This window comes from Arachis ipaensis, chromosome B3, assembly GCF_059453495.1.
Source record: "Arachis ipaensis isolate K30076 ecotype BB chromosome B3, ASM5945349v1, whole genome shotgun sequence".
NCBI classification, from domain to species: Eukaryota; Viridiplantae; Streptophyta; class Magnoliopsida; order Fabales; family Fabaceae; genus Arachis; species Arachis ipaensis.
In genome coordinates, this window is record NC_142438.1 from 32,895,328 (window position 1) to 32,917,032 (window position 21,705).

The 21,705-nt window shown below is 36.5% G+C and overlaps 2 protein-coding genes across 2 annotated transcripts; both read right to left on the reverse strand.

Moving 5' to 3' along the window:
- Positions 1–2,254: 2,254 nt before the first annotated feature.
- On the reverse strand, positions 2,255–3,450 carry LOC107634360 (ethylene-responsive transcription factor 4). The gene has a single exon (XM_016337879.3). The coding sequence runs from the start codon at positions 3,191–3,193 to the stop codon at positions 2,558–2,560; it is 636 nt and encodes a 211-aa protein (XP_016193365.1). The 5' UTR covers positions 3,194–3,450; the 3' UTR covers positions 2,255–2,557.
- A 10,740-nt stretch (positions 3,451–14,190) lies between these two features.
- Positions 14,191–17,084, reverse strand: PRPS20 (chloroplast 30S ribosomal protein S20). The gene is made up of 3 exons (XM_016333310.3): positions 16,618–17,084; positions 16,284–16,453; positions 14,191–14,655 (listed from the first exon to the last, which is right to left on the reverse strand). The coding sequence occupies exons 1-3, from the start codon at positions 16,766–16,768 to the stop codon at positions 14,422–14,424; spliced, it is 555 nt and encodes a 184-aa protein (XP_016188796.2). The 5' UTR covers positions 16,769–17,084; the 3' UTR covers positions 14,191–14,421.
- Positions 17,085–21,705: the final 4,621 nt, after the last annotated feature.

Below are 21,705 nucleotides of genomic sequence, written 5' to 3' on the forward strand. Positions count from 1 at the left end.
CTGTCGATGCGGCTATAAGAACGTCCTCGAAACCACGTAAACTTCCGGTCAGTAATCGGCAAGTCCACCAAACCCATATCGTTTATCCAATCCTTAAACTCTTGAGCTGACAAAGACAAGCTATCAGTGCCTCGCCTTTCCTCCACCTGTATAATTTCATTAAAATCTCCCAGAAAACAGAAGGCCCCCTGGCATAACCCAGCCACGTAACATAACTCCTCCCACACAACCAGTTTCTCATCTCTAATATGTGCACCATACACCAAGAAGAAAGCACAGTTGATAGAATTTTCTGACAGAACACCTTCAACATACAGCCATCTCTCACCTTTATAGCTATTTGTCATTTTAAAAAAACTCTCATCCCACATTAACAACAACCCACCAGAAGCACCATCGGAGCCTACATACTCCCACCCCGCACAACCTCTACCCTAAATTTTCAACACATCAAACTTTGTGACTATCTGTAATTTGGTTTCTAGCAGTCCTAACATACACAATCTACATTTGTTCTTTAGATCTTTCACCATTCTCAACTTTCTGTCCCTCCTTAGACCCTAACATTCCATGAACTAACAATCATTTTAAATTAATATTACACACCTTCTTATGGAATTTAGGTCTGCTCCGCCTTGCTTTAGCCTTCTGCTTTGCCTCCCTTCTTTTCCGAGCAATTTCTTCATTCTGTTCTTGGAGAATAGCCATTATGTCATCCTCCTCATTGCATAACATGGCTCCTGATTCTTTTGCTAACTCCCAAGTCTTTTGGTTTTCCAACATTTGGTCTTCCAAGCTTTCACGCTCATTTCTGTTGTCCTCAACAGCACTGCCTTGTCCTTCTTCCTCAATATGGACTTCGGTGTCTGCGTAACCCTCTCCCTCATTCTGAACCATCAGGTTATTACCATCAAGCGAAAAGAGGACCAGGTCTTTATTAGCTTCCTCTACATTAGCAACTACCTCCACTGGTGCAAGTCTACCATTAGCACACTCCACTGGAGGGACCCCTTTGGAACCCGTCCTTGCCCATGCAACCATCTTTCCCTTGTTAGTACACGGATCTCTTGACATTTTTGTTTTGCTCTAGCTCCCAGAGGTCCTTCAATTACTTTAGAATTTTCATTAGCTTCCAACCCGGTACTTCTATCTTCACGTAGCTCTTTCCTCATACCCAATACAGCTTCCGTTTCCAACCGGTTCCCTCCTCCCGCCACCACGTTGGCCCCACTGGCCGCCTTCATCTCACCACCAGCAAGGACCAGCTCCCGCGTATCACCGGTAAGGCTAGGGGCGGCTTCAACCTGGACCAGCAGCCCCTTCAACTCTCCTCAACCGCTTAAACCCTCTCGCGGATCACCGGCATAGTCGCACTCCACCATTGCGCCCCCCCTGGTCCAAGTTACCCTGCACAACAACGTCCTCAAAGGGTAGAGCGCCCTCGTCTGCAAGGTTTCTGGCGTGTTCCCCTAACCCACGAACCACTCCTTGCATTGCTGGATCGGCGCCAGACCCGAAGCTTGGACCCGAATCCCTAACAGCTCGCCCCCTATTTCCTTGGCCCAACCCTGCACCCTCCTTCCCATTCGGTAATGATGTTGGATCCCCTTGGGCCATTACCCAATTGTTAAGGTGATAGCTATTGTTGGCCCAATTGTTGCCATTCATGCCATGACTAATTATATGTATTAAATTTTAATTGCTTAAAAACATATTAAAAAAAGACGTTTTAAACGTCTTTATCTAAGTGGCTCCCTAACTACTAATATTAATTATAAGATACTAAAAATTGAGTGGTTAAAAAAAATCCAATTGCCCGGTATAATAAAAAACTAACGGATCATAAACAGTGAGGTAATGTAATGATAGAGTGAGATAATTTCAAAAATTATGGCTTAATTTGATTCATAATTTATATTTTTATTATTAATTTATTATGTTTTTTAGAATATATTTTTTAATCATAATTAAATAAATAACTTAAAAAAAATATTTTTTCAATCTTTATATATAAGTGGCCCTTAAATGATTATTCAAATCGCATTAATCCTAATCACAAAAAAAAATCGCATTAATCCAGTCAAGAAAAAATCCCAAGACATCTGCAATTAAAAGTTAAAACAATCTTCTTCCACGTTCTTATTCTTGTCTATTTATCCGTCACATGAAAACCAGCCGTGAGAGTAAATAAACAAAGAAATAGCAACGAATTTTTTGATCAACATAGAAACGCCATTTTATATATAAAGAAACGTTAATGAACAAAAACAGTGAGATACTCATTTTCTCCGTCGCGAAAAAACATTCAGCAGAGAACAGAAAAACGAAGCCCTGCTTCTTCTTCTTTGGTTAACTATTTTATCTTCTATTTACACATCGTGCGGAGTTCAAAAGTCAGCTACTAACACAACTCCACTCTCTGATGCTATGTTTCTCACACGAGAGCGTTTATGTTTCCTTCCAAAAACAATTGCTACAAATTTACCACGAACCACAAAAAGCAAATGAGAGAAACGAGTAATGACGGCCAGAAAACCGGCGGTTCTTGATAAAACGGTTAACCGCCAGACCAGGCTACCTCAGGGGGAGGAGGAACGTTGAGGTCAAGATCCATCAGTCTCCGATGAGGCACACGCTCATAATCCACGACCGAGGACGAATCAGAATCGCTATGCGCTGCGCCGGAGGCAGCAACGGCAACAGCGGCGCGTCGAAAATCGGCAACGGGGCGGTCAAACCCGCACATCCCAGCACGAGCGAACGCTTCGAAGAACATAACCGGGCGAGCCACCGGGAACACCATCGTTGTGTCGGCGGAGGCGGCTAAGGGGGAGAGTGTGAGGTCGAGCATTGGCGGCGTGGGTGCCGGCGGCAGAGGAGAGGAAGAGTCTAGAGTGCTGCTCTGGCTAGGACTACGCGCGGCGGGGCTGTTGATGATCTCCGACGGGGTGGGGAAATTGGTCTTTGCCTTAAGTCCGCGGAACTCACGTGCCGCGGAGTCGTAGGCACGTGCAGCCTCCTCAGCCGTGTCGAAAGTGCCGAGCCAGACACGTGTCTTCTTGCCAGGATCGCGGATCTCGGCGGCGTAGCGGCCCCATGGCCTCTTCCTCACCCCTCTGTATCGGATCTCTCTGGAGAGTGGTTGGATCGAGTTGGATCCGGAAAGAACAGCGGGTAGGTCCCTGGGTGCCATATTCGTGATGCAGAGTTTGTTGTGAGTTTGAGTTGAGCCTGTAATATGGAGACAATGTGTATCTGAGGGGGAAGCAAATGGAGTGGGACGGACTTTATAGGAAACAGTGGAGAGAGAAAAGAGAAAAGAGAGGGTGTGGTGTGTTCTCTGCGTGCGTGCGGAAAAGCAACGCCCCCTTTAGGCGCTAGCTGCTTATACAACGTGGCTTCACTTGCGAGCAAACTGCTAACTACTCACCTCTCGCCACTCAATTAGCACACCTCTTGCCTTAGCATTTCACCTTGTCTCTTTCCCTATCTTATATATACTATTTTATATTTTTATATACGCTTATTTTTTAATTTTTATGAGATATATGTTTTTAGTATCGAAATAATTAATAAAATAATAAATAATTTACATATTATAAAAGATATATACATTTAATAGTGTACTAAATAGTAGTAGAAATATAATTTCCTTAACTTTTACTATATTTTTTTATCCAATATTATGATTATGTTATTATCAGAATTGTTTTTCAAAATACTTCATATTGAATCTTGTGATTTTCAACAAATTTTTGTTACACTACAAATTCTTTAGATGGAATAAATTTTAGATAAGGATACTATTTTACCTTATAATTATATTTTTTATACATAATTATCTTAAAATAAAAGGTTTTAAGAATTTATTTGTTCAACATATATATTAAAAATGTTATTAAAAGTGTACGAAAAGATCAATATATGTCGTGAGAATCATTTTTTCAAAAGCTTTCAAAGTTAATAAAAATTTATTCAAAACCAAACTGTGTAATAATATGAAAGTCGTTTGCACAAACTTTAATGTTTACTCTTATTATTATTCAAAATCTCTATTTGTATAACTAAAATGTTATATATCCATTAGATTTTCTTTTAAAAAAACCTTTTAAATTTTTTTTTCTCACCATTTCTACTCCAGACAAGGTGGTGTAAGATTAGTCGGTGTAGATTAGTCGTTCTGCTAAACCTTAACTTAGATTGGATCAAATATTGATATAAGAACTTTAGATATTGCTTCTACAAGCGTTCTCAAGTCTAAATAACTTAGATGAGATCAAACATTATTCTATAAACTTTTGAAATTATTTTCTTAAATCTTTTCAAGACTAGAGATCAATACTAAATCGATTATGATATAGTTTTTAAGGGATTTGTAAAAATGTATATCTAATATGACACTACAAAAAAAAACGTTGAGTACCGTCAGATTTATTATTGGATTTAGCATCGCAGAATAGCGACGAATTTACTGTCGAATTTACCGACGGTAACGACAACAAATTCATAAGGTTAAGTAATTACCGATAGATTCTGTTTTTCAACGGTAAATCCACCAATAAAATTTGGAGGGAAAATAAGATAAATTGGCACGTCCTTTACCGTCAAAAAAATCACGATAACTCCAATTAGTGAAACGATGCATTTCGGTGACCCATAATTCCGACGATAAAAACGGCATTAATTTAAATCATGAACATTTTCTCCTCATTTAAACCCTCACCACCATCACCATTATCCCTCTCTCTCCTTTCAGTCGCCGTCACTCTTGCCATCTACTGCAAGGACCACCGCTGTCGCCACCCCATCTCTGTCGCCATCAACCACTCTTTACGCCGACCTCTCTCTCTCTCTCTCTCTCTCTCTCTCTCTCTCTCTCTCTCTCTCTCTCTCTCTCTCTCTCTCTCTCTCTCTCTCTCTCTCTCTCTCTCTCTCTCTCTCTCTCTCTCTCTCTCTCTCTCTGCCACCGGAACTTTGACAACCATCGTTGTAACATCCACCTCTTCTCTTATATCTTGCTCTGTTCTTCATTATAGGTTCTTGAGCAACTCTTTTTCAATTTCTTTAATTTTAGTTTAATTTAGTTTAATTTAATTTAGGTTTGAGTAGAATTTTAATTTTAATTTTAATTTTGAATCAGATTCAAAGTTAGTTCAGTTTAGTTTAGATTGATTAATTTAGGTTAGATTCAATACATTACATTTTGAATTGTTGAAGTGTTTAGAATTGTCTAATTGTATTAATTGCTGCATTGATGACTATTTTGCTGAGAAATTATTGCTGAAATTGTTTGATAATTGTTTAATTTTAGTTTAATTTAGTTTAGGTTTGATTAGAATTTCAATTTTAATTTTGAATTAGTTTCAAAGTTAGTTCAATTTAGTTTTCTAATCTTAGTGGATTTAGGTTGATTAAGTTAGGTTAGAATCAATACATTAGGTTTTGAATTGTTGAAGTGTTTGGAATCGTCTAATTGTGTTAATTGTTGCGTTGATAACTATTTTGTTGAGAAATTATTGCTGAGATTGTTTGATCATTCTTTAATTTTAGTGTAATTTAGTTTAGGTTTGATTAGAATTTCAATTTTAACTTTGAATCAATTTCAAAGTTTGTTCAGTTTAGTTTTTTAATCTTAGTGGATTTAGGTTAATTAAGTTAGGTTAGATTCAATACATTTAGTTTTGAATTGTTGAAGTATTTGGAATTGTTTAATTGTGTTAATTGTTGTGTTGATAACTGTTTTGTTGAGAAATTATTGTTGAGATTGTTTGACAATTTGATATTTGTAAACATGACTATAGATAGAGGTGCTGCAGATCAGGCTGCTGGTCGTGGTCGTAGCCGTAGTCAGGGTAGAAGGAGGGTTTCTTCTGGTACCCCTGGGATTCTAGATCCTCTCCCTCTACTCCGACCACCCCGGTGACACCACAGGTTGCGGGTTTAGTAGACCAGCCGTTCATCATGGTCTCTAACCCCAACCATGTCCCTTCATCTACAGCAGCGACATCGCCTCCTACCGCTCAGCAGCGCGCATCCATGTTGACAGTGCCTCCAGCGACAGATGCCGCGGTCTCGGAGTCCAGCCATGGAAATAAGGCAGCAGATGATGCCCCTCCACCACCCTATCATACTGTTGACCATTTGGCCTGATCGCGACACGGGATAAGTATCACGTTCAGTCCTATGTATTTTCTATTTATGGTTATTGCTGAAAGCGCCTGAAAATTGATTCTAGTTTAGTGGATTTAGGTTTGAATGTTGGTTATTAGTGTTTTTAAGTTTCAATGATTATGATTAAATTTATTGCTAAAAGTTCCTAAAAATTAATTCCTGTCTAGTGAATTTTGGTTGATTTGGTTGCATTGTTAGTGTTTTTTGTTTCAATGATTATGGTTATTGCTAAAAGTTCCTGAAATTTGATTCATGTTTAGTGGATTTAGGATGATTTTGGTTGGCTGGTTAGTGTTTTTAAGTTTCAATGATTATGATTCACTTTATTGCTGAAAGTTTTCGAAAATTGATTCCTGTCTAGTTGATTTAGGTTGATTTGGTTGCCTGGTTAGTGTTTCTTATTTTAATGATTATGGTTGTTGCTGAAAGTTCCTGAAAATTTATTCCTGTTTAGTGAATTTAGATTGATTTGGTTGCTTGTTAGTGTTTTAAGTTTCAATAATTATGATTAACTTTATTGCTGAAAGTTCTTAAAAATTGATTCCTATTTAATGCATTTAGGTTGATTTGACTGCCTGATTAGTATTTTCTGTTTCAATGATTATGGTTATTGCTTAAAGTTCCTTTGATTCCTGTTTAGTAGATTTAGGATGATTTGATTACCTGGTTAGTGTTTTTAAGTTTCAATAATTATAATTAACTTTATTGCTGGAAGTTCTTGAAAATTGATTCCTGTCTATAGGGGTGGTAATGGATAGGGTAGGGTAGGGTTTGGAGCCAACCCTAACCCTACCCGCGGGTTGAGAATATCTCAACCCTAACCCTACCCACTCTTAACCCGCGGGTACCCGACTCTACCCGTGCGTTACAAAAAAAGATGCAACATTATTATATAACTTGATGATAATTTAAAATAGAACTGATTTTTATGTAAAAAAAATATTAAATTATTAATTAATGATCTTCTTTTAATGACTAAGGATCTTTTGCATTTAGTGAGAGGTCTTTGGTTCAACATCCACTTAAAACATATTTTTATATAAGTATATAACATATACATATATACGGTGCGGGTTGGTCGGGTAGGGTTGAGGCACAACCCGCACCCTACCCGACCCGCACGAGAACCCTACCCGCACTCTATCCTACCCGCTGCGGATCAGTTTGGCAACCCTACCCGACCGGGTAGGGTCGGGTTGGGTACCCGCGGGTAGGGTACATGTTGCCACCCCTACCTGTCTAGTGGATTTAGGTTGATTTGGTTGCCTGGTTAGTATTTCCTGTTTCAATAATTATGGTTGTTGCTAAAAGTTCCTGAAATTTGATTCCTTTTTAGTGGATTTAGGTTGATTTGGTTGCCTGGTTAGTGTTTTAAGTTTCAATAATTATGATTAACTTTATTGCTAAAAATTCTTGAAAATTGATTCCTATTTAGTGAATTTTGGTTGATTTGGTTGCCTGGTTAGTGTTTTCTATTTCAATGATTATGGTTGTTGCTGAAAGTTCCTGATAATTGATTCCTGTTTAGTAGATTTACGTTGATTTGGTTGCCTGGTTAGTGTTTTTAAGTTTCAATGATTATGATTAACTTTGTTACTGGAAGTTCTTGAAAATTGATTCCTGTCTAGTGAATTTAGGTTGATTTGGTTGTCTGGTTAGTGTTTTCTGTTTCAATGATTATGGTTGTTATTGAAAATTCCTTAAAATTGATTTCTGTTTAGTGGATTTAGGTTGATTTGGATGCCTAGTTAGTGTTTTAAGTTTCAATGATTATCATTAACTTTATGGGTGAAAGTTCTTGAAAATTGATTCCTGTTTAGTAGATTTAGATTGATTTTGTTGCCTAGTTAGTGTTTCCTGTTTCAATGATTATGGTTATTACTTAAAGTTCCTGAAAATTGATTCCTATTTAGTGGACTTATATTGATTTGGTTGCTTGGTTATTATTTCAAGTTTCAATTATTATGATTCCTGTTTAGTAGATTTAGGTTGATTCTTCTTTGTGGATTGTTAGGTTTACGCCGAACAACAACGCGTGTACTCAGGAGATGACCAATATCATCAAGCTGATGTATGACTATCCTTGGCCCAGCTACACGAAGATCCCCGTTGAGACTGGGGAGCGATGGTTTCAGAAATGGGCGGTAATTACTTTTTTTTTAGTTTCAAACTTTTTAGCTAGTTTATATCTTCTATCTTGCTTAACTAATTTTAAAGTTTCTTTGTTGCATATGCACTTTAGGTGGGACGCTGAGCACGACCTTACCATCAAGAAGATATTCGACCATAGAATGGGTCAGTTGTAACACCCTATTATCCTAAGCCTCACCTTATTCCGTAAGGCAAAAAATAACAAAGTGCCACGACAGTTCTAAAGCTCATATATATATAAAGGAATAGTAATACGAGAAGTCCGATGAAGGAATAAAGCACAAAATAGAGATAGAAAAGTGCGAAGCGTTCACACGAAACTAAAAGCATAAAGGATAAGATACAGGTATAAGATAACAAGGTATATGTAGATATATATAAGCATAATAGTCATAGAATACTAGTCGCAACCCGTGGAGTTTAGGCCGACAAGTTACATACAGACATAATAGAGTTTTTGAGTTAAAACAGCTTATACAACTTATCTCTCAATAGTCAAGCCTCTAAGACAACAAGGATACAAAAGTGAGAGAGAGTCTACAACAACATAATCCAAAATACAAAAGGTGATAAAAGATCCTCCGCTCCATCACTATGTCGCAACTCACCGAGGTGGGTTACGACCTGCATCTGAAAAATAACAACAGAATATGGTATGAGAACCGGAGGTTCTCAGTATGGTAATAGTGCACAGTAATATAAGATATAAGGTTATGGGATGCCAAAGGCAATCCTAGAACTTCACATCAAGCATAAGATCCAAACTTATAAAACAATTTAACAAAATCCTTAAACAGGATATTTAACTTAGGGGATTTCTAAACTATTAGTTCACCACTTTCCTACAGCCTTCACCAGCCTAACCTCCATGCAATTCCATCGCCACCACCTACCGAACCTCCTCAATCCCAGTAGAAAACACAAGTGATTTCATACAATTAAAGCACAAGTAGTTAACATGTATAGCAAGTAAATCAAGAAGCACTTAAGCATGTTATACAATTAGGCATAGTATGAAAGTAAACAAAGCAAGCAAACACATAGAAAATACACATGATGAATGCTTGTCCTATTGACTGTGATATCACATTGTCAATTCAACTGCCAACCCGACACATTCCCATGGGAATGTCGCCTTTCGGCCACGAATATAAATGGGAACCCCCAGGGATATCGTGCCCGACACATGGTCCAGGGATATAGTACCTGGTACACTCTTGTGATTTCGAAAGGATGCAAGCGGGATTCTCGGCTACAGACCTCACATCTCAACGTAAGCAAGACTAACCACCTTCCTTACACCGCCGACGGGACCTCGACAAACGGGATTAACCAACCGTCCTTGCCAGGCGCATAGCGTCTCAACAGTCTCAGTATACAACAATATATATCCATATTTCATTTAGTGATCACTTTCAATATTCAATAATTCACCACTTCTCTTCGAGTCCTAGACTCGTCATAACCATAATTTCTCTTTACGATTTGCCATGAATACATCTCTGTATGATCAAAATAGATAGCAAGAAATGTTTATCTTGAAACTTAAACATCTCCAATGCCTTAACATCTTCATCCATATTATTTCATCTCAATTATTCAAGACGTACTCTCTTTTAGTTCTCTGTTTCAACGTTTAATTCCTCTCTTTTAGTTCTCTTTTAGTTTTCAAATTGTCTAATTAGAATAATAAACTAATCATTGCTTGCTCAGTCCATTAATTAGAATAATCAACTCACCGTAGTATTACTTGATACAATTTAGTGCACTTGTCGAGTTAGGTTTCTCACCATCAATCAGTTATACAAACCATAAGATAATCTCAGTCCAGACATAGACTCTATTAATATATTATATTATACATACATATATATATATATATATATATATATATATATATATATATATATATATATATATATATATATATTCTACAGACACTTAGGAACATAAGGCATCCAGGTCCAAGCCCATTCACGATGTCCCTAGTCTAAAACTTGGTGGTAACAGAAACAGTAAAATCATATGCTTCAATAAAATGCAAATCAAGTATATGGAAAATAATCTAGTCTCTATAGTTGACATAGTAACCCATATCTTCCAAAAGGCTTAATGTACCTCGTAGTCTGGGTGATAGCAGAAAAAGCCTCAGTGTTCAGTGAACGATACCGCCAGCTTCATTTGTAAGAATAGTAAAGAGAATGGGGTGAGAACTTACGGTTCCTAGTAGGGTGCTAACAAAGAGAACAAAATTGTAAATCGGTCATAGCTCTAGCATTTTAGATCGTCGTGCATTTTGTCGTGTTAACCCTAGGTTCAAGTTTTAGTTTTCACTTATCTATCCTAGTCTCAGTTTCTCATTAACTAAACCATAATCTATCAAGTAACAGTAATATTAAACAAGTACAGATTAATCACATAACACAGAAAACCGAGAATAGGCATAAAATACAATCAGGGATAATATGCATAGAGTGCAAACATAGAAAAAATGCGCCAAACAATATGATGCATGTCTGTTCTACGTAGGTCATGAGCTCACGTGTCAGTTTAGAGTCCGCAACCCGGCATTACGTAGGAATTAGTGCCAGATATGGTTCCTCAATTGCGTCAGTCCATGTGTACGTGCCCAATGGTTAAGAATACTACCAGTACATGACAACAGAAAATCATCGCAGAACTTGATGCCACAATATATGCACAATGAAAAACAGTGTTTAACAGTTGATAGGTATTCCCGTATCCGAACAAACCTCCATGGGTGGAATAAAACACAAACCCTGCATTGAGTTCGCACAATGGGAAAGCGGGATGAAACCATCGACCTTGCCAAGCGAATATCTAGTTAATGATTCATTATGTTCTTAAGGCTTTTAAGCATTTAGCATTTGTTAGTTTGTCTCAATGGGTGAGGGCCTTTTTTACCCTCATCTTTTGAAAAAAAATTTTTATTTTGTCATCTTTTATCTTTCAATTGCTATTTTATCCTTAATCTTTTCTTTGTGTCCTTTAGTCCTTTACTTTACCTACTTAACCTTAATCTCTTATTTAGTGACTTTTAAATTCTTAAACTTTTAAAGTTACTCCTTTACCCTTAACCTTTTATATAATTACTATTATGCCTTTTTATCTTTTAATTTACTCTTGTAGCATCAGTCTTTTCGCATAATAATTTTTTAGGTAAAAAATCTGACAATTATCTCAAAAGATAACGAGGCCTTCAACTAAAAAATTATCCTTTTCGGCATCCGATCTTTACTTTTATGAGACTAATTAACTTCTCTAGGGTTTAGGATTTAGGTATTCATTCGACTTTTTATACTCTTCTTTCTTCAAAGTTGTATATTTGTTCTCAAACTTTTATAAAATGGCTTTTATATCCTTAGTCTTTTAACATTATATTTATATCAGTAATCTTTTATTCAAAAGACCATTTTACCCTTTAAGTTATAAAATTACTATTTTGATTTCATATTCTTCTAAAATAACTATTTTACCCTTAATGTTCCCACTTTTACTTTCTTAACCTTATATTTCATCAAAATGACAATTTTACCCTTATGTTTTCATATTCACTTATCTTAACCTTATCTTTGGTCAAAATAACAATTTTACTCTTTATATCTTTAAAATTATTATTTTATCCTTAATCTTTTACTTAATGATCATTTTATCCTTTTTAGTTAAAATTAACATTTTATCCTTTTTAGTTAAAATTATCATTTTTATACCAGTGTTTACGACAACACTGATATCTTAAATTATCTTAGTTTCAAAGTATCTCTAAAATATTTTGGTACAATTAAACTAATCAGAGAATACCAAAATAAATTTTACCAATTGAATTTTAGACTTGATAGTCATATGATCTCAAAACGATGCTTTGGCCTTTTTGAGGTGCTTATTGACTTTATAATAATAAAATATTATATTATTATATTTTTTTTAATGTGGATTCGGATCCAACCCGACAATGTGAAATGAATCGTGTCACGTAAATTTTATGAATTATAATAACAGACCGTCCAAAAAATTATTTTATGGAAAAAAATGGATTATTACACACATCCACCGAGACAATTACAATTGAAGCTAGTGACTTTGTAACCTAGAGCAGGATTTTTATTTTGATTTTTATGTTTGGAAAAACTACAGTAAAACAGAAAAACTCAAGGCATTAAACAACGGATCGAAGCTCACTTTATCATACAATACTCTGTGTCACGCTGAATGAGTTAGAGATGTTCATGGCCTAGACTAGGGTTCACCCCGGACCCGATTAGTTTGGACCAAATTTGGCATGGTTTCATTGTGACATGGGTTAGACTCGAAATCTAAAAATTTGCCTAGCTAAACAATTCAACCATGTTAGAGTCAAGGCTTTATTGAGTTTATTCTTTTTTAATACTCAATTTATGTAATAATCTTTCATATAAAAAGGAGACTAATATTTTACACGTTTTGCAAATATAAGTAGCACATCAACACCACATGGAGCAAGTTTACAACCATAACACCAAGTTATGAATCCATTGATGAATGGTAGCTACATTTCTAAAAAATTTAGCATTGTAGTTGTTTGTAACTTTAATATTTTGTTATTGTTAGTTATTTCGAGACTTTAAATTATTACTAAGTTAATGTGTTGGCTGTTAGTTTTGTTTTAATAATCCATTGAATTACTGGTGTGTAATTAACTTATTTTAAAATTAGTAGTGATTATGTTTTAATTTAATCTTTTTGGTTATTACCTGCTAAATATTTTATATGCGTATGATGCAATGTTATTGAATAGTTGAAATTTTAGAGGTTTGAAAAATGCAGGATCCAAACTTTGGTAATGTGATTTAGGGTAATATTAATTAAGAACTTATTGTTTTGTTTTTAAACAAACTTATTGAATTAAGAAAGAGATCCAAGATACATGAAATTGAGATTTAGGGACAAATTCAAGTTTAAAAATGGATATCAATTTTTTTATAACAAGTTTTTATCTTATTTATAAGTGCCATTTTGATTTGTTGATATAAAATTCATCTAGACCAGTATTATTATGACTAGAAGATAATGAGTTTTTATCATGTTTTAAATCAGATAAGAGTCTTAAAAATAGATTCAGTTAATATTTAGGTTCAGAATTGGATCAAGACAAACCTAGTTTTCATCATATCCTTCTACACCCCCAGATCGAATAAAGCCAACCATCATCCTTGACAAGAGTGACGAGAAGAATCACAGTCGTAAATCAATCAGCGCAAGCCCATACGCTAAGCAAGATTGACACCAAGGCGGAGGTTATGTCCATCAACTCGACGACTGTAATGTTACTTCCTGCCACCTTTCCATAAAAAATCAGCAACTAGCAATCCATCCTACCACCAACATAATCACCATCAACGACAACAACCATAACACCAGCACATAGTTGAAAGATGAGGCTGAACAAGATATTTTTTTATTTACTTCTGGGTTGCGATTTGTTGTCTGATCCTGAAAAAGAGAGGAAGAATGGGTTTCTAAGGATTTGAGGGCGTTCGGCTTGTGTTGTGTTGTTCAAGAGAAAAGAAAAAAGATGAAAGATGGCAGTGACTAGCAGCCGTGGCACTGTTTGTATTTGTATTTGTGTTTGTCGAGGTAGTGGCTGCAAGGGGAGGATGGTGGCGGGGTTTGTTTTTCTTGTGGGAGGGAAGCAAGATGAAGGGCAAGAGTAACGCAGGAATGTAAAATATTGATAATTTAACAAATTTTGCCAGCAAAGGTTGAAAATGTTAGAAGTAAAAATGATACAAATTAAATGTCAGGAGTATTTTGAAACATACATAACCTTTTTATATATTCTTGTTTTGGGTGCTCGCGAGAATCATCAGGTTTTGGGAGGAACTGGATTTACTGTAATCAATAAAATGTTACAGTAAAGGCTAATTATGAAGCAGCTGTTCAATACTCTACATGATGATGATAGTACATTTAAACATGGAACATCAAAACCAATACCAAGCAAATCTAAAAGCAATATTTGACCAGAGCAGAAAAATAATCTGCAGAAATTGTCACTGGCACCTCTTTTAAATCCCATGTGAATTAATCATACAATTGAATTCATACAACCACTTCAGAAGCTGCTGGAGTATACCACCCATGGTGGATCTCAACCAATTTCTTTCTTCTGGCAAGTCGAGATTTGCGATTTGCTCCGGTGTTCCTATGTAGCGTGCCTGCTCTCACTGCTTTGTCAATTACTGAGTATGCCTCTCCAATTAGTTTCTCAATAGGAACTATTTCTTCAGCTTGCGCATCGGATTTCTTCCTAAGCACTTCCAGAGCTTCTAATACCTGAAGAACGTTCATTAGAAGATTGTCCACCAATTTTGTCAACAAACAAATACCGTGAAACTAGAATTGGTTTAGCTAAGCAGAGTAACAATTGCCAAGCACATCTTTTGCAATCTAATGCACCCATGGCCATGATTCACAATGTCACATAACTTAGGTTCTATTTAGTAGTTAAAGACATAACAAAAATACAGAGATAAAAAAACATAATGTGTTGGAGCTGGAAATAAGTATACAAGACATTTTGTTTGATGACTGAAAAAAAAAAAAAATCTGTATCTCTATATTAGTGTCTTGTCCTAGCTAGTAAACACTGCCTAAGTGTGCTGCTTTGAAATTCCAAAAATAAACAACAAAACCTGATACTATATAAGGATTCTGATTGTTCTAGGTGTCTCCCTATGTTAGGAATAATCATGAACCAGATGCACTATGCTAGTACATACATCAATGCTAACATAGGTAGGGGAATTAGAGTATTGTTTCACATCATACATCTCATAACATCGTATTAATATCACTTGTCCTACTTCTCTTTTCGATTTTTATTTTTCCAAGAGTTTCATCATCTTTAACCTGGCTATGTTTCCTCCTAAGCATATCTTTAGATGTAAATACAGGATGGGAAGGGCACTGAATAATGTTTGATGCAACAATCTATAACCACTTACGGTCTGTTAGTTTCACAAAGAGACAGAATGAGATGACATTCAGTTTCACATATTAATTAGCTATGAATCTAATACATGAATATTTCACCCCAATTTTATCTCCACATTCTTTACTCCTTTCGTTGCATAAGCCCAAGTACATTGATTTTTCAATGAACCCAAAATATGAACATGATTTATAATTTTGGAAGGGGTAACAAACCAGCCCTTAATATCACATGCAAGTAGAAGATATCACACATCAACTTTCTTTGGAAACCAAACACCCTATTAATTATGAACATCCATGTAAACTAATAATTAAAAAGAAGAGAGACATCAATATGTTTGAAATCATCAACGCTAAACGAAGCTTGCACACTGCGCCCAACTACCTGAAACGTCCATCAATTTAAAGCAAAACGGAAACACGCCTCAGATGTGGAGCCTAAAATATGGATTTTGCAATAACTATCACAGACTAAGTTCACGCTGGAACTCAATTATTGGAAGCATATTCAAGGTTCAAAATTGCAGTTGTGATCGTGGGTGCAATTGTTCCGATTGCAGGCATTGCAGCTTCCGCAATATGCCTTGTGGTATATTTTTTTTTCCAACTTGAATTTGAATGCATTCCAGCCCTTGCAACCTTGATGCGGTTACAGTTAAGTTAAATTATATGATGCAACGCTAAACCACAATTGCAGCCTGATTTCGTGTCCACAATTGTAGTTGCAGGCACCAATTTGAATCCTTGAACATATTAGCATATTACACAGTTCAATGGTTTTTTCACTCAACTATGAAATCAAGATTGAAATCTTTAGTAACAAAACTAATTTTCATCAATCAATATGGTGAACGAGATATTGACTATCCATAACATGTCATACTAAAAAAGTGGTTCCAAGGTTCTAGTTCTATATGAATCTGATTGAAAACAACACAAAATAGAAGTTGAACAGTTTTGGGGGATACCTTCCTCATTCGGGTTCTTATCTCTGATTTGCGGGCTTTGTTGTAAATGCGGCGTTTCTCAGCCAAGCGTGCTCTCTTTACTGCCGAATCGGCCTTTCGTTGTGGCGCCGCCTCGCAAACAACCGCTGAACGCCGAGTTTGTTTTTGCATTATGCTCACCGATAAGCTGCCTAAGTTTGAAAAAAAGGAAAAACATAAAAGCAAAGAAAAGCAAATCAGGCACGGGAATTAGAAAAGAAGAAAAATTGAATTCTGCACATTCTGCAGAAAATAAGGAAGAGAAATGAAGGGGAAGACGGCAGAGAGAGAGAATTAAAAAGAAAGAAAAAGTTACCATGTGAGAAAGCAGAGTCAGAGAGGTTTTTGGAGAAGGCAAGAGAGGTGGAATTGGAGACGGGAAAGGAAGAGGGAGAAGAAGAGGGAGTGAGGGAAAGGCTTCTCATTTTGGAGGGAAGGGTAAGCCACGAGCATGAGAATGCTGCCATTTCTCTCTCAACTCTCAGCGCAGAGCTCTTTCTTTGGTTCGAAGGGTATATTTGCTTTATCCACTCGGTAGAAGCTAAGGGATGACGATGGATAATGCCCGTCAAATTAACCTGTTCCCCGTATTACCCTTATTCCAATTTTTAAACCCTTTTGTTTTCTGCAAAGAATATAAAGGTAGCTCTAATTCTATCAAAAAATAATTAAAAAAATAAATAAAGTGCATCTTATGGTGATGATGCACATAAGCGTCTTGATTTATTTTGACTGGTGTCATAGTTGTCAAACCGGTTCGACTACAAAATTGATAAGAAAAAAGAGAATGTATGGGGAGTAGATGAATTAACATCAAATGATAATTAAGTTGATTAATTTTTAATAATTTTTAATTTAAAATTTAAAATAAATAAAAATTTGTAACAGTTACATACACTGCAAAAATGACCTTCTTCTCTCCCATGTGATGTGACTTTTTTTTCGCCCAATTTCTTCCTATCTCATTGGTATCGCGCCACCACCGACAACAGCCGCCGTTACCTATAACTCCGTCGTCGCGCATAACAATTAAACTCATTCAGAATATAGACGTTACTCCTATTCTCATCATATGCTCTCAATTTTTGGTGTCCCTCTTGCTGCCACAGCCTCACTTGCGCCGTTGCAATCCTTGGCCGACTGTGTCGCCGATGCCGCCACAGACTCTAGTCGATGCCGCCACAGGTTCATGCATATGCTTTCAAAAGTTCAACGACGTCGCTGTTTGAATTAATCGTGTGAGTAACGCACGTGTGCTTGAAGGCAATATCAAATCAAACATTCAATTGCTTACTTTTAATTCTCACTTATGTCTTTTCATCTGTTCAAGCTTTTTTTATTTTTTATTTTTTCCAGTTTTATGGTTACATCAAATCATAAGACTCATGTGTCAAATTATACATTTTTTCTTTTTTTTAAATAAAAATTAAATTGTTGGAAGATCATAGTTGCTTTTTCTATTTATTCATCTCTTTCTTCTTCTATTTTAATGGTCAATTTAAGATGGTCATTTTAGTAGGTATGCAGATGGTTATTTTAATTTTTATGTAGATGATTATTTTGATTGGATTGGATTTAGTTATATATAATTAAAACATGTTGGATGTTTAATTCATTAGGTATGCGGATGATTATTTTTATCCTTAGGTGGATAGTTATTTTTACTAAGGGTGAGTGGCATGTGGCAAGTCAAGCAGCGACGGTGAAGTGGGATGATTATTGATGAAGGTGGGGTGGCCGCTAGTTGAAAAAGAAGAGAGTATTAGAGTGAAATGCCTTGATAAATTAGGATTTCGGATTGTTATTTTTTTGAAATAACTAACCGAATTTTTTAAATATGTAAAATTTAAAATTGGGAGATTTGAAATTTGAAATTTGATGTGAAATAACTGAATGAGAGTTTTTGAATTTAGGTAATCTGTGGAATGATTTTTATTACTTATTCTTATTGGGCTAAATAATCAGCCTATTATACACATTGTCAAGATTCCTCATTGTCTTCCTAGCGGAATTTAAGAAAAAAATGAGGAACAAAAGATGCCGCAGAAATAAAAAGGCAAAGATAAATGATAAATGATAAATGATAAACGATAGACCTGTTGTATAATAAATAAATAAAATAAATAAATAAATAGAAAATAGAAAAATATAAATAAAAATATTTTAATATTAATATTTTCTAATATTATTATTATAATATAACTAAAATAGCTTGCCAATGAATTATAACTCAAATGGCATAGTCTCTTCATACCCATTTAAGAAGTTACAAATTCGAGTCTCCTTATTTTTAGTAAAAAAAAATATATATAACTAAAATAACACGTATATTTTTTTATATATAATTTATTCATGAGTTAAACATCAGAGTGGTCCCTGAACTTGCATTCAACACTCAAAGTGGTCCTTAACCTTGCACTGGCCTCAATATTATCCCCGAATTTAACACAAGTGTTTCACGGTCGTCCCTGAAGCATTTTTCGGGGAATATTCCTTAACGGCGCGCTGACGTGTATGGAGAGGGGCCACGTTGGATAGGTAACGGTTATTTGATGTGGCAGTTATCTTTATTTAACTCAATTTAGTCCCTAAAATCATTTATAACCCTAATCCCCAATTTATCACGAGAAACCAGATTGTTTCTTCTTCTCTGCTCTCCTTCGTCTTCCCCGGCACCGTTGAGCTTGAGTTGAGTGGAGTGGGTCATGATGGGTGGAGGCAGCAACCATGTTAGTAGCTCCAGTAACTGACATTCAGAGAGAAGCTGTTGGAGGAGAACCACCAGAAGTAGTCAGGAACGAGTTCCGGATAGGTGTGGGTGTGGTAGCCGACCCGTCCTGAAGTGGTCAGGAACAGAGGCGAATCCAGGGAGACCATTTTATGGTTGTCCTAACTATAATGTAAGTGATTTTTGTTAATGAATATACCTAGCGTCGTTGCTTATTAAATTTGTAACATTTCTTCTCCATGGGCATGAAATGTGGTTGCAGAGTGTTGGTAAGAGGTGGTGTAGTCTCTTTATGTGAGCTGACAAATTGGCTGATGAAGAAGAAGAAAGTGACAGTGGTAATTATAGCTTTGAAATGGAAGAGTGGAGAATGAAATTTACTTGGAAACTTGGAAAGTTGGAGTGTGAAGTTAAGGCTCTAAAACTAGCATTTTGTCTGTTGTTGGTTGTTGTTACAGTAATTGTAATTGTTGTTTGTGTAGTATGGAAGCAGTGATTTCCAGTTGAATATTGTGTAAAACAAAAGTTGTAATTGTTGTACCTTATGATGAAGAAATGAATAGATTTGTGTAATTCTATTTTAAGTAGCTAAGGAAGTGTAATAAAATTTGAAACATTCAACAATAACATTCCCACATGATTAATTATTTTCCAAAGTTGTCTGTGTCAAACTAGACACGATCAAAAGACAACATAGAGTATTTAACTACCATAATCCAAAACACATACACGATCAAAAGACAACATAGAGTATTTAACTACCATGGAAATCAGAAACCATAAAGTTCAATGTTTAAAAGCAAAATATCTTAACAGAAAAATAGCAAAGTGTTCATTTGTTGAATTTTCTTGGTGGTTTGAACCCCGGAGTTGGAACAAAACGCATGGCGTTACGCAACCTTGAAGCTGTAGCTGCTGATGCACCAACCATTGGATCGATAGAAGCACTTGTCGGAGGTGGAGTATTTGAAATTGGAACAGTGGCTGGTGGAGGAGCATTTGAAACAGTTGGAGGAGGAGCACGGGTTGCTGCTGGAGGAATCGAAGCTGTTGCAGGTGGTGGAGGTTGTCTTCTTTTTTGAGGGAGCTTTGGTGGCCTTGCCTGGGGCTGATTTATCTGATGGGATGCTTCATTTTCATTTTCTGACACCATTGGTTGACTCATGCCAACCTCAATCTCAGTAGCATTGCCCTCATCTGGGACTTCAGGTGCAGCAGGGAGAGGTTGTTGCTGATTTCCTGTATTAGCTTCACTAGCAGCAGCAGCTGCAGCAGCTGCCACAGCTGCAGCCTCGTCGTCAGTCTTCTTCTTAGCACAATTTCTCTTGTCGTGACCCTTGCCACCATAATGACGGCATGAACCCTCTTTATATATCCTCTTCATCTTGGTGATCTTCTACTTCTTGTCTCCAACCGGGCCTTCATCAACTCCCTTTCTTCTTTTCTTCTTGGGTGCCCCTGGCATCTTCTTAAATTTGGGTGCTTATGGTCTATTGTGAAGAGACTTCTCCCATAGTTTCTGGCCAGGAATAGGATTGATATGGAATGCATAGGTGTCATTATATGCATCCATTATCAACCATCTATGACATAAGTCTTCGAGCTGCTTGCCTGCCCTAGCCATTGCAGCACAAGCATGGACACAGAGCATCCCTGTTTCAAATCAATTATATGCATCCAAGTTACTAAGTAATCAACTCCAATTCCAGTATGCAATCGACAATAAATTAAGAAAAACAATTACAATATCAGAATAATTATTGGAAGGGTAATGACAATTAAAGTAATACCACTTAGTTGCCAAAGTCTACAGGTGCATATTGCCTTTCCCAAATCCACTACCATGTTTGTCGGCCACCCATGTACCTCGAATTGTTCATAGTCCGCATCTCCGGACCACATTGGCAGCCAATTCTTTGAAGCATTCCTGATCTTTTCCAAGCGGCTACGTTGAACAGGGGGTAGTAACCCAACATGGTTCTTGAATTTCATTTTGTTTCGGGCTATTGTCCTCATGATATACATTCTAACTTCCTCGAGTAGTGTGATAATTGGTTTAGCCCTTGCTTCCTTGATTCTTGCATTGAATACTTCGCAAGCATTGTTACATATGTTGTCACATTTTGATTGGGTAGGGAAGAAGGCCCGACTCCATGCATCTCTTCGCTATTTGGCAAGGTACTCCCAGGCTTCCTTCTTAGCTCTCTGAATTTTCATCATCCCCTCAACGAATCTCTCTTGAGTGGTAGATCTTGCACACTCCCACAGTAATCCTCTGAGTTCATTGTCTTTCCACTGCTTATTAAAGTTTCTCCACAAGTGCCAAACACAAAATCTGTGGTGGACACCAGGGAAGACCTCCTGGACAGCTGTGATTAGTCCCTGCAGGAAACCACAGAAATTATTAACTTATAATATCGGGACCCAACCTGGTCCCTTAACTTACATAAGTGACATAAACTTAGTCCCTACACATACATAAGTGACAGTAAACTAGTCCCGACTAGATAGTCAGTTCTACTCCTGTCCCATTATATTAATACAGGCATATTGAAACAGAATCATGAAAGCAAAACATGACAGCAACAATGTCTGAAACAAACCAGTGGTATTGGAATCAGAATCATGAAAGCAATAACTAGTAAATAACAAATTCGTCGTTACCGTTTGCATGTC

What these genes read in the sequence shown, in the direction of transcription:
- LOC107634360 (XM_016337879.3), bottom strand. Translation starts at nt 3,193, where the DNA reads ATGGCACCCAGGGACCTACCCGCTGTTCTTTCCGGATCCAACTCGATC.
- PRPS20 (XM_016333310.3), bottom strand. Translation starts at nt 16,768, where the DNA reads ATGGCAGCATTCTCATGCTCGTGGCTTACCCTTCCCTCCAAAATGAGA. An exon ending in TGACTCTGCTTTCTCACATG is followed by an intron (nt 16,454 to 16,617) that starts GTAACTTTTTCT and finishes TTTCAAACTTAG; the next exon opens with GCAGCTTATCGGTGAGCATA. An exon ending in TAAGAACCCGAATGAGGAAG is followed by an intron (nt 14,656 to 16,283) that starts GTATCCCCCAAA and finishes AACGTTCTTCAG; the next exon opens with GTATTAGAAGCTCTGGAAGT.